This window comes from Pseudozyma flocculosa, assembly GCF_000417875.1.
Source record: "Pseudozyma flocculosa PF-1 unplaced genomic scaffold scaffold00008, whole genome shotgun sequence".
Taxonomy (NCBI): domain Eukaryota; kingdom Fungi; phylum Basidiomycota; class Ustilaginomycetes; order Ustilaginales; family Ustilaginaceae; genus Pseudozyma; species Pseudozyma flocculosa.
Genome location: NW_006920876.1, coordinates 115928 through 132961, shown reverse-complemented (window position 1 = coordinate 132961; position 17034 = coordinate 115928). Strand labels below are relative to the sequence as shown.

The window sequence follows — 17034 nt, the reverse complement described above, 5'->3', positions numbered from 1 at the left end:
GGACGACGTCTCCGAGGTTGCCCCTCGCCGCAGCTGAGCGTGTGAGGTCGGGATGTCGAGCGAGGAAGTCTCCTGTCATGGCCATAGGCCTGCTGGCGCGGAGGGATCCGCCTTTCACGCTGAGCGCTCGCTGGCCGCTGGTTGGCCTGGCCTGGCGGCGGCCCCTCCACACCGAATTTAGAGCGCGGCTGGCAAGCCAGCGAGGCTTGACAAAGCGTGGCGAGCTAAAGCTGCGTGCGGCTCCCCAGCAGCTCGAGGGCCGGGAGCTGCCCCACCCTAGCCTGGATCCGCCGACCCCCACCCTCTCCCGGCCCTGCACGCTGCCTTCCGCTCGTCTCCACCACATCGGACCCCAACTTTTTTGCAGCCCAACCCCAGTCTGCCTACATATCGCCATCTCGACGGACCTCATCATCACGGTACCCTCGAAGCGCCCTCTGCCCGGATGATCCGCCTGTCACCGCCATGCCCCTCACCATAGCAGGCATCAACCCTAGCTCGTCGACCATCGACCACTTCCGGCGGCAGATCTACCGCCCACGGCTCTGCCTGCTGCTGCTCTTGCTCCTTCTGAGCCCGCACAATGCACCGCTCGACACCGACTCGACCGCTGTAAGCTCGGACGGCCCGCCCTCTGGCGCTGCGACCGGCGGCCAGTCGAGCTCGAGCACCGAGTGGACCGTCTCAATCATCGACGGCCTCGTAGTCGCCGCACCCATTCGCCCCGCCAGCAACCCCCTCTCCCTGCATGCTCCGCCGTCGACACCGCCGCAGCTCGCCCCCTTTGCCGCGCTCTCTTCTCCACCCAGCAACGGCAGTCCCGCTCCCTCGACGGCCACCGCCCCGTCGCAGCCCACGCCCGCGAGCGCCTCCAGCGCCGAGCATCGCTCCGCCGCCTCGTCCCATGACGCCCAGCCCGCGCCGGGCTCTCTTTTCAAGCTGCCAAAGCCCAGCTGGGGCCTTCTCATCGACAGCCATGTCCTGCCCGCCGTGTTCACGCTCCACGCCCTGTGGGGCATCCGCTTCGTCGGCATGGCCATCGAGGACGGCGTGGTGAAAAGCTCCCTGATCGGCTCAAGGTCCCGCTTCCACGCCTTCACCTTGCCCCTGATCCAGCTTTCTGTCCTGGCCGTCCTTGCCCTCTCGATTGGCACGCCTCCCTTCATCGACGCCGTGGCATTCCGGTGCAGTGCCAAGCGGGCCTCCCTTGGCCTCGAAACCGTTCCCCTCGGCTCCGCCCGACGTCAACAGACGCTCCTGCCCATCAAGCTGCTCGTGGCCCTCGAGCTGGCAGCAGTCTTGCTTTCTCTCGTCTCTACGCTGTTCAAGATCGACGACGCCGCTCTCGATTTCCTGCCAAAGGTCGTTCGTCTGCCCTCGCCCTCGCACTCGCCCAGCATCATCGAGCTGCTCCCGCTGCCTCCAGGCCTCGCAGCGGCACTGTCTGGAGCGCCGGCGTCCTCGCGGTCCGTTGCGGCGGGCATCAACAGGCGCCCCGGACGGCGGCCTCTGATTGCCAGGGCCATCCAGACCGGCAGCGAGCAGGCCGTAGCGAGCGAGGGCATGCGGAGAAGGCCGGAGACCGCTGCGAGCGTAGGCGAAATGGCGGCGGCACCGAACGCCGATGCCCCACCCACGCAAGCAACCGATGACTCCTCGCCGCGACAGCAGATTTACCGCCAGGTGGGCACCGATGGTCGAGAGGTGCTGCGCTCCACGAGCGTCACGCAGCCCATCGCTCCTCTGAGCCTGTTTGCCGACGATCCGGCACCCGACGTCAGCTCTGCCGGCGAAGGCGATGCTGATCCACGGACCAGACCAGCCACCTCCCCCTCTGCGACCTCGACGCCTCGACGCCGGGTCAAGGCGCCGCGCCTGCAGCACCAGCGCGTGCTGGTAACGACGCGCTGGCTCTCGGATACGGTCGTCTCGCTGTTTGACAAGGTGGTCGGTTCGCTGCTCTACGCCATCGTCACGCTGCGGCTGCCCACGCTCTCGCCCACCAGCCTTCCGCCGGTCCTCTCACTCCTCAGCCTCCGATCCGAGCTCTCGTCGCTCACATCGATCTGGTCCAAGGCCAGGGCGAGCGTCGAATGCCTGGAATTCGTACGGCGGCGATGGGGCGTCGAGCTGACCGATCGGCCCGACACGGATCCCTACGGCGACGAGGCGGCATCGTCGGCGGGGGGAGGGGGAGGCAAGTGGGGCAAGAGGTACAAGTGGATGTCGACCGACGAGGTGACGTGCAGCATCTGCTTTGAACTGACCCGACCGGAGTTTGCCCGGCCGCGCTCGGGGGCCGGCGACGAAGCGGGCCGCAAGTGGCCATTCTGCCGGCTCGACTGCGGCCACGAGTTGCACGACACCTGCCTCGTCGCCTGGCTGACCAACCAGGCCTTTTGCCCGACGTGCCACTGCGTCCTGTCCTTTAGCCCGCCGCCGCCGCCGTCTCCGACCAGTGCTCGCCGCGCTCAGGCATCGCCGACGTCCCCGCCGCGCGCCGCGCGGGGAAGCGAGGGGAGGGCATGACGGCGGACGGCCACGGCCGCCACTTGCACCAATCATCGTATCGCTATCATCTGTGTTGCACGGCATGCCCCTTCTCTGGCAGAACCACGGCCACAGCGCTACAATCTTTCGCCCGTCGCAGCCGCGGCCTTTGACGCCTGCTGCTCCTCACCGCCGGCGCCCTGCTGCTCCGTGCCGCTCTCGCCCTGATCGGGGATGAGGTCCCAGACGATGTCCATGACCTGGGCGTACTGCGACTCGTTCTTGGGGATGGGCACCACGCCCGCCTCGGCCTCGGTGGCGGCTCGGGGCTGCCCCTTTGCGAATTCGGGCAACGACCTGGGCCGGACCCTCTTCCTGCGCCCCGCCTGCGGGTTGTCGACCGAGAGGGCATGGAGGTGCAGGAAGAGGCCGCGCGCTGCGGCGGGGAAGAGGTGCTCCGGGTAGGCCGAGTAGAGCGTCGAGACAAGCGACGTGATCGTCCATCCCCGCTCGGCCTCGGTTTGGGCCGAGGGCGGCGGTGCCGTAGAGAGGAGCGAGAGGATCTGGCGCTCTCGCTCGAGGCGGTGGGAGAGGTACGTCCTCAGCGTCGCCCTGCCCGCCGCGACGACGGGGCCGTGGGCCGGGTAGATGACGTTTTCGTCGTCGCCGGTGTCGTTGCTGCCGTCGCTGCGGCCGTCTTTGCCGTCGACGGAGGACGAGGGGCCGATCTCGGCGAAAAGGTCGATGCAGCGCGACAGACTGGCGAGGTAGGCGTTGAGGTCCTCGAAGACGGTGGTGCCGGAGCCGAGGACGTGGTCGCCGGAGAAGAGGTTGCGCTCCTCGCGCAGCAGCAGGCAGATGTGGTCGGCGGTGTGCCCGGGCGTATGCACGACCTGGAGCGACGTTGCGCCTGCCTCGTCGCCGTCGGCGCATGCGATGATGTCGCCGTCCTTGAGCGGCCACAGGGGCGAGGGGCCGTCAAAGGCAGAGTAGGACGTGAACGAGCCCGAGGGCAGGGCGTGCAGGCTCTCGATCAGCGACGGGTCCGATTCGGTGTCGGGCAACTTGTGGATGCGGGGCGGCGCGAGCGGCGTCGAAGTCGCTGCCGTCGTTGCAGATGCGGCTTGGGACTCGGAGCGAAGGCGCGAGAGGAGCGAGAGGACAGAGGGAAGGCCCTTTGTGTGGTCGCCGTGGCGGTGCGTCAAGATGCTGTCCGATGGCGGCAGCGGCCGAGAGGAGCGTGTCAGACCGCAGTGCCAGTCGGTCGCGACGACGGGGAACGTCATCCGGGCCGGGCCAGGCCAACTCACATATCGCTGACCCAAGTCGTCACACCCTCGTCCCCAATCGCCGCCATGGTCGACGCATCGGCGCCCTCATCACCACCACCACCACCGCGCAGCGCACGTTCGAGGAGCGGGATATAGCCCTCGACACCTTCGCCCGTATCGATGAGGATCCCGCGCCGCGCCGCCGTCGTCGGCAAGGACGACGAAGACGGCGACGAAGACGACGGCGCAGAGACGAGGTACGTGTTGGTCCCGTTGAGGGTGTACGGACCCGGGTTCTGCGCCAGGATGCGCACCACCCGGCTCGACAGCCGCGCCAGGTCGCTCACGGGTTTCAGCTCGGCCATGTTGGGCAGTGGTTCTGCTCGTCGTCGTCGATGTCGTGGAACAGATCAGACCGAGGCTGCGGTAGACGGCAAGGATATCGACGGTCGGGGCGGGTGGTTGTCGGAACGAAGAGACGACCCTCGAGCGACGGCATCGTTGTGGGGCCTCGGCGCGCGCTCAGCTGGCCCCGGTCGGCTATCCGGCCTCTTGCCGCTACCCGGCGCACAGACCGGTCAGGCCAGGCAAGCGGCGCGCCACGACTCTAGCCCGTCATCTGCCAAAATGACGCCCGCAGTTAAGAATCGCACAGAAACATACAGCGAGCTCTCTCGATAGAAAAAAGGAGGGGAAAAAGAGTTGGAAAAAAGAGAAAAAAGAAAAAGGAGGGTCCAACCCGGAATCGAACCGGGGACCTCTGTCATACAGCTCACGGTTCGATTCCGTGTTTAAGCCCTAAGACAGCATAATAAGCCACTATACGATTGGACCCGCTGATGTATGGACTCGAAAATGTTAATACATATAAAAATCAAAAACACGAGGGGAGTCAAAACTGGGAAAAAGAACACGACTCGACACGGTCCGCCGGGCTTTCGGATGGCGGAGCTATCTCCTGATGGAAGGGGCAAAAAGAGTTGATCAGCCTGGGGCTTGAACCCAGAATCTGGATCCTAGTTAAAACCCGCCCTCCTCCCTGGCTCCCAAAAGCCTTCCCCCCGTCACGAATGCGGAGAAAGCGCAGGAGAAAAAAGTGATGACCAGCCTGGGGCTCGAACCCAGAATCTCCTGATTGCGAATGCAAGGAGCACAAGGCGTGTGTGCTATGGTCGTAGTCAGACGCCTTACCAATTGGGCCAACCGGCCTATCGATGTGAAGGGCGCGAAAGTGCATCTACATAACCCTACATAGGGCAATTCCGAAATTCGTGATAAAGGTCTTAGGCGGCGCGGTTCGTCTGCGAGCTTTCCCGGCGTCTTCTGTCCCAAGCCGCCTGCCTGGCCTCTACGACATGAAGGCGGGCGTTTGGCTAGCCGATCGGTGCTAGAAGAGACGGCACGGAGCGGCGCAGCGCATGGAAGCGGGAGGGTACGGCCGTGGGAGGGCGGACACGCAGACACACGGGCGAGCGGCAGAGATGACGTGATTCCATAAAAGTACACGGGTGCGGTTGCGAAGGGCAAGGTATACGGGCTCGTAGCAGCGAAGCGGCCTGGCAATGCCTGTCTAGGGAGAGCGTGTAGAAGATCGGTTGGAAAGGTGGCGTTGGGAGGCGCGGCGTGCAGACGGGAGGCGGGCCATCGACGGTACCTCCTGCATCTCCTCCTGGCCGCCACCGCCGCCGCCGCCGCCGCGGGTCGAGTGCGCCGAGGGAGGTTCACATCTTGCCGGCCATGAGGAGGCGGTTGCGCTCGTTGATCTCGTCCATCATGCGCATGCTCTTTTCCACCTCGGCGCGCTCCTTGGCCGCCTGGAGGGCGCGGTTGCTCTCGTTGAGCTCCTCGAGCAGCCGGCTGTTCATCTCGGCGTCGCGGAGGCGCTCCTCGTCCATCTGCCTCTCGCGCAGCCGCAGCGCGGCCTCCTGCTCCCGGATCCTCTCCGACTGCTTCTGATAGGTCTGGGCGACGACGAGCTCGCGCTCCAGGTTGCGGATCTTGAGCATCAGCGCCGACGTGTCCATGCCCAGCGTGATGGTGCGCGGGCCTTGCTTGCCCGCTGCGGCCGCCGCCGAGGCCGTGGGCAGCGAGACGTTCGAGTGCGCGGGAGAGACATGCTCGAGGGGCGGCTCGGGCGACCTGCCGCCCGTGCGCGTCTCGAGCGTCGAGGCAAAGGGGGGCAGCGAGAGCTTGACGGGCGAGCGGGCGGGCGACGGCGACGGCAGCGGCGACGAGGATCCGGCGGATCGCGTCGGCGAGACGAGGTGCATGCCCTCGAGCATCAGGCCGGGCGATGGCAGCGCGAGGCTCGCCTCGTTGGCACCGCGCTTGGCGTTGGTGGTGTTTGCGGCGGCGGCACCGGCGGCGGCGGTCCAGCTGGGCATGCCGCCCAACATGGGCTTGAGCGGCGGCGGGCGTCGCTGCGGCGGAGACGTCGACGTCGAAACCGACACGAGCTTCTTGGCGTTCTTGCGCGGCGAAAACGACGGCATCGTCTCGACCTTGAATTGGAGACCGAGGCTGCTCGACGACGTCGAGTGCGTCCGGGCGCTCCGCGCGCCCTCCGAGAGCTGCTCGCGCAGTTCGGCCAGCGTCTCTTCCAGCTTGCGCTCGCGCTCCCGCAGCGTCTCGATGTCGAGCGCCGAATGCGACAGCCTCGACTCGAGCTCCTCTGCAGCCGCCTTGAACTCGTCTCGCTTCGCCTCGGCCTCTCGGATCTGCGTCTGAAGCGCCGAGGCACTCGATTCGGCCTGCAGGCCTCGCGAGATGGCGGTCCGGCTGGCTGCCACGGCGCCCCGCAGCTTGTGCGACATGGCCTCGATCTCGCGTCGCAGCGCGGCCGCCGCGACCGCCGGCGACGACGATGCGGCGCCCGCCATGTCCGCGTCGTCGGCCCCCGAAGAGACCGGTGGCGTCGGGAGCGGCGCCTCAAAGGCCGCGTGGAGCGCCTTGAGGTCCAGCGTCGAGGCGGCGGCGGCATCGACATCGGGCACCATGCCGGCCACGGCCGAGGCCAGCCGCTGAGCCTCGCGGAGCTGCCGGTTCGTCTCTGGGTCGACTTCCGCATGCGCCTCTCCGGCGTTCGAATGACTGACGGACCGCCTGCCGTTGGACCCGAGAAGTGGGCTGGACCCGAGAAGTGGGCTGGACCCGAGAAGTGGGCTGGCGCCGACGCCGAGTCCGCGTGCCGGGACATTGCCGCCGCCGAATTTGCTGATCAGGTTGCCGACGCCCTTGCCGGATGAGGGACCGCCGAGGGGACCCGAAGAGGGGCCAGACGCGTTGGCCGCTCGCAGCTGCCGCTCCAGGTCGCTGTTCTGACTCGTCAGGGCCTCGATCCGACGCTCGAGGGCCTTGACGCTGTCGTCGTCCCGCGCCGATGGCGACGGCAAGGGAGCGGCAGATCGAGTCGACTCGGGCGCCGCGGCGGTCTTGATGTTCGATGCGCTTGCCTCTGCCACGCGCCGCAGTTCCTCGAGCTGCTGCTTGGCTGTTTCGGCCTCGTCACGCCACCGGGCGGCCTCCTGCTCGGCCTCGTCCAGCTCGTTTTCCAGCTGGCGGAGGGCGGGCGAGCTGTAGGAGCCGACGTTGCCGTTGGCGGTCCCGCCGGTCCTGGCCAGCTCGTCGGCGAGGTCCTCGATGTGCGTCTCAAGACTCGTCAGCAGGTCGGCAATGTCCTGACCGGCCGTCTTCTTCTTCTTGACGAGGCCGCCCGCTCCGGCCTTGATGCGCTCGAGCAGGTCGTCCATCTCTTCACGGCCCTCGAGCTTGCCGAGCATGCGGGCGCACCGCTTGTCCTGGTCCTGCAGCCGCCTCTCGGCGCTCTCGAGGCGGCGCTCAAAGGCGTGGAAGAGCTCGTCGCGCTCGGCCATGATCTTGCGCTCGGCTCCGACGGCCAGCTCAAGCTCTCGCAGCCCCGCGTCAGAGGCGAGGGCGCGAGCCTCGGCCTCTCGCGCCTGCTGCTGTGCAGCGGCGATTTTGGCCTCGGCATCGGCGCGGGCGCGCCGCTCCTCCTCGAGCTGACCCTGGAGCGACGTGGTGGTCCGAAGCTGGCTGTCCAATCGAGCATGAGTCTCAGCGGATTGCTGCTCGGCGGCGCTCAGGGCAGCCTTGACGCTGACCAAATCCCGCGCCTGGTCCGAAGACAGGCGTTCAGCTGCTGCGCGCGCGATGGCCGCCGTGTCGAGCTCAGAGGCCCGCTGGGCAGCCAGCGTGTCGGCCGCAGCCTGCGCCTCTTTTGCCTGCTGCAGCTCGCGCGAGCGCTGCTCGGCGAGTTCCTGCGCCTCGGCGAGCTGGGAGCGGACCTTGTCCAGCTCTGAGGCGCGATCCGCGGAAGCCTTCTCGACGAGCGCATGCTGAGCGGTGAGCTTGTCAAGCTGAGCGCCTTGCTGCGAAGCTCGACGTTCGGCCTCCTCCAGCGCCTCTTTGACCCTGGCGAGCTCGCGGGACGGGGGAGTCTCGGCGTCGGCGGTGGGCACGACGCTGCGGATGCCTGTGACGTCGCTCAGTTGTGCGGACCGAAGCTCGGCCTGGGCATCGCGCGACCGCTGGAGCTCCCCCCGCAGGCGTTCGAGCGTCGTGTCCTGAGCTTGGAGCGCCTGCTGCATCGCGCTGACACTGGCCTCGTCCTCTGCGCTGCGGCTGCTGCCGATGCCCGGCGGCTGAGTCGATTGCAGCTTGGCGTGGGCTTCCCGGGCCTCCTGAAGCTCCCTTCGCAGCTGCTCGAGGGTCTGCGTCGCTTGAGCATCGGCCTGCTGCACTGCCGCCGCTTGGACCGGCTGCCTGGCGACGCTTGCGTTCCGCAGCTGTTCGATCTCCCTCTGCAGCTGCTTGACCGTCGACTCTCGCTCCGCGAGGGACTGCTGGGCTGCCTTGGCATCGGCCTCGAGCTGCGCGATGCGAGACGTGCCGGTCTGGCTCGCCTGGGCGGACTGCAGCTTGGCGTGAACATCGCGGGATTCCTGCAGCTCCCGCTGCAGCTCCGCGACGGCCTCTTGCTGCGTAGCGAGGCTCTGCTGCGCGGCCTTCGCCTCTGCCTCGAGCTCTGCCGCGCGTTGGCTGCTGGCATCGCTGGCCTCGAGCGCTCGTGTCCGGGCGTCCTGGGCGTCCTGGAGCTGCCTTCGCAGCTGCTCGAGTGTCGCCTGCTGGGCCTCCAGTGCCTGCTGAGCTGCTTTGGCGTCGGCCTCGTCCTTCGAATCTGCCTGCAGCGACACCGCCCTGGCATGGGCTTCTTTCGCGACGCGCAGCTCCTGCTGCAGCTGCTCCACCGTGGCCTGCTGCGCTTCTAGGGCCTGCTGCGCAGCCTTTGCGTGGGCCTCGTGCTGCGCTTCTGACTGGACCGACTGCAATCGGGCCTGCGCGTCGCGGGACTCTTGAAGCTCCTTTCGCAGCTGGTCGAGGGTCGATTGCTGCGCATGGAGGGCCTGCTGCGCCGCCCTGGCGTTGGCCTCGTGCTCGGCCACCTGGCCCGCGAGCCTCTGCTCGGCCTCGCGTACCGCTGCCTCTGCGCGGCTGGCGAGCTGGACCGAGTGCTCGCGACGCTCAGCATCCAGCCGCTGCTGGAGGGTGAGCTGGAGCGCCTCCTGCCCCTCTGCCTCATCGCGACGTCCTTGGTCGAGTTGCTGTCGCAGCCGTTCGAGTTCTGGTGCGAAGCGGTCCTTTTCATCCTGCAGCGCCTCCACCTGCGCGCTCGTACGCATGAGCTCCTCGGCCGCGGCCTTTGCCTCTCGCCGGCTCTGCTCGAGCTCCTGCTTGAATGCCGCCGCCTGCCGCTTGCTCGCCTCGATCTCGTCGGCCGTCGCTGTCAGCTGGCGGCGGGTCCGGTCCAGAGCGCCTCGCGTCTGGTCCAGCTCGTCGGTCAGGCGCTTGACCTGTTCCGGCAGGCTGGCGTCGAGGAAGCTGAAGCCGCTCCCGATGCTGCCGTTCGAAACGAGCCGACTGTGGCTCAATGGGTAGCTGGGGCCCTGCGGCTGGTAGGGTTCGTCGCTGTCGACGCCTGCCCGGATATCCTCGCTGGTCAGGGCGCGGCTCTCGCGGATGGTCATGCTGGAGACGTTGGCGTGGCCGTTGGCGTTCCCGCCAAAGGACGCGGACCGCGCCAGGGACGCCGTCGAGGCCGACGTGGCGAGGCGGGGCAGCCGCTCCTCGATCAGCGCCCGGTCCGCCTCGAGGGCGTCGACGCGCTCGATCAGGGCGGCCGCCTGGTGCTCGAGCACCATCCGGCGCAACATCTGGGCGCGGTCGTTGAGCTTGAGCAGGTCCCGCGTCACCTTGTCCACCTTGGCCATGGCCGTGGTGGCGTCCTCGTCTGCCTTTGTCTCGCTCGTAGAGATGCGGCCGCGCGGGCCGATCGAGGGAGAGGCGAGGCCGTGCGGCGTGCCGGGCACCGGGCTGACGGGCGACAGCACGCTCGACGGCGCCTTGCGATGCGCCTTGCGGAGCGCGACGGCGGCGTCGCGGATCTTGGCCTCGACCTTGAGCTTGACCTTCATGGTGGCGATCTTGCTGTCGAGCTGCTTGAGCTCGCGCTTGGCGCTGGCCACGTCCTCGAGGCTCAGCAGGCCGTAGTCTTGGCAGTCGACGCGGGCCTGGTCGAGCACGAGCCGGTTGAGCATCTCGTCGCGGGTGCTGGGCGCCAGCTGCGACAGGCCTAGCAGGTTGAGGCTGCTGCCGACGGCGCTGAACGTCGAGCCGCCGGCCGAAGAGGCCGGCACATGGCTCCGGCTGGCCGTCGACACCTGCGTCGTGTTGGTCAGCGCGCGAGAGTGGCCGCCGACCCGCATCAGGCTGTGCTGGCTGACCGACGCAGGCATCCAGCCGATCGACGTCGAGGCGGTCGACTGCATCGAGGGCGCTGCAGAGTGGAGCGTGGCGCCGTGCAGCTTGGCCGAACCGGGCGTCGGCGTCGGCATGTTGGAGGTGTTGCTGACCACGGGCGACGGAAAGGCAAATGCGGCGAGGGAGTCGAGGGTGGGATCGGGAGCCGAGCTGGCGACGAAGCGGTTCTGGCCCCACACCGGCTCTTCGAGCATCGCAGACGAGAGGTTGGTCGAGATGCTCGTCCCGCGATCGCGGCTGTACCCGCTCGTGGAGCCAGTTTCGAAGCCGCCGCCGTGCGCCCCGAGGAGCGATGAGCCGCCCCAGGAGCTCGAGCTCGACAGGGGCGCCGTGGGGACCGATGCGTCGCCGAACTCGGGCAGGACCCCGAGCGCCAGGCCGAGATTGGGCCGCGTGGAGCCGCCGGGGCTGGTGTCGGCCGACGAGCGGCCGCTGCGTATCCCGAGGCCCACATCGACGGAGAGACTGCCGTTCGGGCCGCCAGCAATGCGATGACCGGAGGCAGAGGCACCTCCTCGGCCGGCGGCGACCGGGGCCGGTTCGTGCGTGTCGGCCACGAGCACCGTTGGCGGGTTGCGAGGCGAGCGTGAGGCCGCTCTCGAGTTGGCTCTGACCGAGGCCGAGCCTTGCCGCCCGGCATCACGAGACGAGCCGCTGGCGCGGCTGCCAGAGGTCGACAGCGTGCCGTGCTCCTGCTCCCGCGATGCGTCCGGGCCGCCGAGGCTGCTGCCCGACGGCGATCGCGACACGGGCGCCGAGAGCGTGTCCGAGAAGGCCGACTTTGGCAGCCCGCCAGCACCGGCGTCGAGGTAAACCACAGAGGACGGCGCCTTGGGGCCGAAGCTGTCCGACAGCTGGCCCGCTTCGAACGAGCTTTCGTTGGATTCCGCGCCCTGACGCATGGAAGGCTTCGGGCCCAACGTCACGTCGCCCCCGTCGATCTCGACGCTCGTATCGTCGGCGTTTGAGAGGCTGCTCGAATCCGCCTGGCTACTGCTGGCGAACCCGGCAGTCCTGAAACCGCTGCTCTTCTGGAGGCGGATCGGACGGGCCGCGCCGTCGGTCCGGTCGAGCTTGCGGATGGTGGCCGAGCTCGCCGTGGCGATCGTCGCCTTGGCCACGGTGCCTGCGTGGAAGGTGGATGCTGAGCCGGTGCTCACGTAGCTCTCCGCCCTCTCCCTGCTGCGTCCGTAGGCGGCAGAGATCGAGCCTGCGGGCGTGTGGAGTCCCGAGCTGGGCCCGCTGCTGGAGCCAAACTCGGACGATCCGACGGTATCCGAGCGGAGGTGCGAGGTCTGCGGCGGGTGTCCAAGTAGCGTGGTCGGCGCTCTCGCCGGGGACAGGCGGGAATTGCCGGAAGCGGGCATGCCGGCGAGCAAGGGCGCTGAGCCTGTCGGCGGCCGCTCCGAGGGAGCCTCTGCGCTCGACGGGAACGGCAAAGTAGGTTTCGGTAGTGACTTTTCGTCCCCCTGAACACCGGCCGACGGTTTGCTCGTCGGGGCCGCCTGCTGGCTCTGCTGGTCGTTGCCTGTGGGCAGCGACGGCGCTGATCGGGATCCGAGTTGCGTACCCGCGACAGGCAGCGTTGCGGCGAGTATGACCTCTGTGCTAGAGGCCGAGGAAGGGCCTGGCCCTTGCGTTGGCTGTCCCTTGCTGCCTGAGCTCGGGTCGTTGCTGCTCGCCGTCGCACTCCGAAAGAGCCTGCGAATGGAGCCGGCGGCCGCGCTCGTAAGTGTGCCGCTTCGATCTCTACTGCCGCTGCTGCCCGATCCGCCGCTGACACTGCCGCTGCCGCGGCTGCTGCTGCCGCCGGAAGTTGTGAGGGCGCTAAAGCTGCCCTTGCGCTCCGACGGCGCGACAGCGGCTCGGTTCGCTATCGGCGATGTGTCTGGGAAGGTGCGGATGTCCGAGTTGGCGCGGCCTGGCCCACGGACGCTGTTCGTGCCCGCCGAGCTGATCGAGTGAACCGAGCCTAGGGTGTCCCTGGACGCCGCGGGGCGAAAGGGGATCGACACGAGCGGCGGCTGCGGCGTCGAGGTCGTCGCTGCAGCAAAAGGGTCGCCTCCACCGACGCTGAGTGGGTAGAGCAGGCGCCGAGTGCCCCAATAGCCCGTGTTGTTGGGTATCTGCTCCTCGGGGCCGCCTATCCGCTCCGGGCTGAACTGGGCTCCGAAGTCTGCGATGGAAGCCGCCTCGAGCGACGTGGCAGCTGCGACGGCGGTGGTGGTGGCAGGAATGAGGACGGCGCCAGCGTTGGTGGCCGTGGCAGGAGCAACAGCAGAGCGAGCAACTCCGAGGGCGGTAGCGAAGGGGAGGGTCGCCGCGGATGGAGGGGGTGGCGGCGGAGGCGAGGCAAGGGTCTCGAAGCGTCCAAACTGATGCGCCGTGGCCGCAGCCTCCTTGTCGCGCGCAAAGGCAGGAGTCGATGGGTTGGTGGTGAGGTTGGTCGAGTCGGACGATTCCTCGCCTTCGTCGTCTTCGTCGTCGTCGTCGGTGGTGGCCTGAACACTACTGTCGACGCCGAAGCTCGACTGAAAGCTGGCGTGGGAAGACGAAAAGTCAAAGGTCTTGAGGACGTTGCTGAGGCTCGGGCCCAGATCTGCTTCGAGCCGCGATGAGCTCTCGGAACGGGGGATGCCAAACTCGTTGACGTCGACTGGATCCAGTCGGTCCGTCCTGGCGGGTCGATTCGGCTCGCCAACTTCGGAGCTGACGATGCGGGGTGGACCGGTCGACGTTATCGTCACGCCGGCAGACATGGAGGAAGGGGCGCGCGGGCTCCCGTCTCGCGACGATGGGGAGCGCGCGAGCCAAATGGCCGACCGACACTTGTAGGTAGAAGTGAGGGCGCTGGGACGACGAGGCGATGCGAGACGGCGGGAGAGCAGACGGATCAGACAACGTTCAGCATAGCGCGGGTCAGGCCTGAGCCCTTTGACCTAGGCTTGGTGGAGGTTCGGTGTAGGCATGGCCGAAGCGCGGCCGTTTGGAAGGATGAGACCTTGGTCTAGGGGTTGAGACACGCGCTTAAGCGCACTCACCGGTTTGGTGCTCAGTCGAGCCTGAAAAGGTCAGAGAGCCTGGCCAGGGTTGTATCGGGCCGTGGAGTCGCGAGCGGATACGGTCTCCCCCCTTGCAGCGATACCGCAGAAACCGGCTCGCAGGAGCAGGCCTGACGAATGTAGAGTCGGCACCGATCGTGCCGGACGATGGAGACGGGAGCACAGAGCAAATATGTTGGTCTAGAGCAGGTTGAGAGCGGCGGGTGGGCGATGCATAGCGGTCGAGTAGCAGCGAGGGCAGCCTTTGCCGTTGCGGTGCCAGGCTGTGCCAGAGAGATGCAGACGATCCAGGTCGGTGGCTCGGTGGAGCTCGATGGGAGCCTGCTTGGACCGTCTCGAGTACAAGAGATTGCCTTTATGAGCAAGAGGCCTTTCCGTCCGCCGAGGCCGGTAGCACGGTACGTCGGGTAGCTCGTGAGGGGACTGCGCAAGTTTCGGACGCAGTCGACGGTTCCGCCTCGGTCGGGTGTCAAGCCGCAGTAATGGATCGAGGTGGGCAAAGAAGTGGGCGGTAGAAGCGCGGATGCGTGATGACCCTGCGACACCCAGCGGCGATGGGCGACTTCGAGCTGCGCTGTTCCGATTAGGACGAGGATTGGGGGTGGGCTAGAGGTGGTGCTGGCCCGAGCTTTGCTGGTGGCGAGTGCGCGGTTGTGCGACGGCGAGCGACGACGATGGGAGCAAAGATGAGGGCTCCCAGGTGAATGAGGCGGGCGGCAAGAGTCTGCAAATATCGTATGGTATGGGTATGATTGGCTCCGATCGAGGGTCAGAGGCTGCGCCCGTCAACAGAAGTCGTTCCAGACCGAAAACGACGACAATGACGCCAGCGGTAGTGTCTGGCGCGATGGGCGATGACGGCGCTGGTGATGGTGATGGTGATGGTGGTGGTGGTGGTGGATGGTGACGGCGTCCGGGCTGTCGGAGATGGGCGAGAAGCCGATCAACTGGTCGGATGCGGGTGGGAGCGCCAGCTGCGGGGCAGGAACGAGATGAGGCAGGCAAGTCGAGATAGGATAGTCTGGATATCGATACGAGGCAAGGGCCAAGCAGCCGACGGTGCCAGAGCCGAGAGCGCGCTCGGAGGAGTGCGAGATTAAGAAGTCGGCGTGAAAGAAGGGAGGCAAATGGAAGGTGCCAAGGGGCAAGATGGAGGCCGGTGGGCCCGATATGGACAGCGGGATGGGCCGAGGAAGAGTGAGGACGACGACGAGGATGAGGGCGAGGAGTCGTCGTTGAACGAAGGGAAAGGCCCGCAGCCCGCCCAAGCCCAGAGAGCCTACGTGAAACTGGCGCCTCGGCGAAGGGGCCAGGCGCGGAGCTTGGGCGGGGGCGAGGGCGCGGGCACGCATTCAGCGAAGCGGGCGGGCCAAGGAGGACCCTTTCTTGAGAGGGGGCCTGCTTGCTTGGCCCTAGCCTCGGCCTGGCTAGCCTCTCCCTCTCTCTCTCCTTCTCCGCCGGGCCGCGCCCTCATAGCTCGGCCCAGCCTTCTACGCCTCGCTCGAGCGCTTTGCACGATGAGGCCGCCGTGCGAGCTGGCTGGTCTACCGGTATCCGATCCGTATCCCGCTTCAGGCTGCCGCCATATCCCCAGGGCTTCCTTCGTGAGTGCGCCAGCAGCGCCGTCCGACCGACCATCTTCCGACGCCACCTCGTCCTGCCTCTTCTCCCTGTTTCTCTCGCAATAAGAATGATAAATTCCGCCTGCTGGAAATTGGACGCCCTCGCCCCACCACTCTGACTCCCAGCCCCGCCGACTCTCCCCTGCCGTCCTTGGGCGATGGGCCAACCAATCGACAAGGTGGCGAGCGAGGCGATCCGCCATGATGTCGGGGCGCCGCAAACGAGTAGTAGTGAGTTGCACGCTGCGGCGGCCTGGGTTGGCGGAGGGGCGGGGCAGCGCTGCAGCTGGGCGCGTTCCAGCAGGCAGCAGGCGAGCGTACGTGCTGCTGCCTGCGTCATATCTGGCTGGCTGCGACCGCCTGACAGGCAGGCGGGTGGACCCCACAGGCGAGGTGCAGCAGGCAGGCAGGCAAGCAGGCAGGCAGGCAGGCAGGCAGGTCGATCCGTCCTTTGCCCCTGATCACCACCACGCCCGCAGGCGATGCCAGGCCAGGCCAGGCCAGGCCGTACCAACACCTCTCGTTCCCGGTCCCTCTTGCTCGTCCTGCCTTTCTTTCGCCGCTGGTCTCGACGCTAAATCAGAGCTCAGAGTACGTCGTAGGCTGGCCCATGCAGGGAACGTCTTGAACGGCTGCGCTTGGGAGGTGCGCGAGCGAGGCCGGCGACTGGCCGCCTGCCATGCAGAAGGCAGAAGAAGCAAGGCAGGCCAGGCAGGCCGATGTCTCGGACGCGACGCGCTCGCCGCCGGTCAGGCCTCTGCCTGCTGCCTGCCTGCCTGCTGTTCTTCGGCATCTCGGAGCGACGGGAAGCCAAATAATGGCGCCCGCCCGTTTCTGTGCCGTTTTCGAAGACCGCCAAACGGTTCCATATTCGGCCTGTCCCCTTTTCGCCTTTGCCCCTGTGGACGGCAGCGAGCGGGAGGGAAGCAGGCCGAGCAAGGCTGCGTGCGTGGCGTGAAACGGAAAGCGGTGGTCAAGCTGAGCGGCGGCAGCAGCGCGCAACGACGAAGAGGGCACGGTGATATGGGCCGGTATGGCGAGCGAGCACGCACGTTGGCAGACGCTCGAGGCCGTCGACATGGCCAGCAAGATGGGAGGCCGGGAGGCGGCTGCTTCCGATGCCACCGGTTGGCCCTCTGACCGACGCGGCACTCTAGCTCTATCCGCCCTGGCGACGACCGCTTCTTGCTAGCTTGCTTGTTTGTTTCCGGTAGATGGCCCCCCCCCTGGCCTCCGGGTCGGGCCGCGCGTAGAGGTTACATCGAGGCACCGCCTGGCCGCCAGGGCCCTGGCTTGGCTGAGAGGAGTGCCCCTCGGCTTCTCGCGGTGCTGCTTCTGCCGCTGCTGCTCAGGCAGGGTCTCTTGTGGCCTGCATCCCGTGCTCGACTCCTGGCATGACGGTGGTCGGGATGCACGCGCGCGTACGGGTGGCCGATAACGCTGCGCCGCGCCGCGCTGGCCGTAGTTAGCTCGCAATTGGGTCGGGAGCGGTGCGGGCGAGTGCTCTTGATCGAGAGACAGCAGCGGCGTGCAGGCATCGCTCTGGTACTTACCGGCTGGCTGGCCTGCTGGCTAGCTCGCAGAGTTCCCATCGCCCTGACCGGCGGCTGAGCAGCCCGCCTGGCATGGATCGCGCCGTAGCCGGCCATAGTTTGCTCGCACGCCGGACCGGGGGGGGGGGGGGGGCGGGCGACGACGCGGAGAGAGAGGGAGAGAGGAGGAGGAGGACGGGACGGCGGGCCGGTACCGGTA

The 17034-nt window shown here is 67.4% G+C and overlaps 3 protein-coding genes across 3 annotated transcripts; 1 reads left to right on the top strand and 2 right to left on the bottom strand.

Moving 5' to 3' along the window:
• Positions 1–465: 465 nt before the first annotated feature.
• Positions 466–2529, top strand: PFL1_02743 (uncharacterized protein; the record flags this gene model as incomplete). The annotated part of the gene is made up of 1 exon (XM_007880258.1): positions 466–2529. One exon carries the CDS (start codon positions 466–468, stop codon positions 2527–2529), a length of 2064 nt encoding a protein of 687 aa, XP_007878449.1.
• A 98-nt stretch (positions 2530–2627) lies between these two features.
• PFL1_02742 (uncharacterized protein) lies at positions 2628–4126 on the bottom strand (the record flags this gene model as incomplete). Its single annotated transcript, XM_007880257.1, has 2 exons — positions 2628–3699; positions 3801–4126. The coding sequence occupies 2 exons, from the start codon at positions 4124–4126 to the stop codon at positions 2628–2630; spliced, it is 1398 nt and encodes a 465-aa protein (XP_007878448.1).
• A 1356-nt stretch (positions 4127–5482) lies between these two features.
• Positions 5483–13357, bottom strand: PFL1_02741 (uncharacterized protein; the record flags this gene model as incomplete). Its single annotated transcript, XM_007880256.1, has 1 exon — positions 5483–13357. One exon carries the CDS (start codon positions 13355–13357, stop codon positions 5483–5485), a length of 7875 nt encoding a protein of 2624 aa, XP_007878447.1.
• Positions 13358–17034: the final 3677 nt, after the last annotated feature.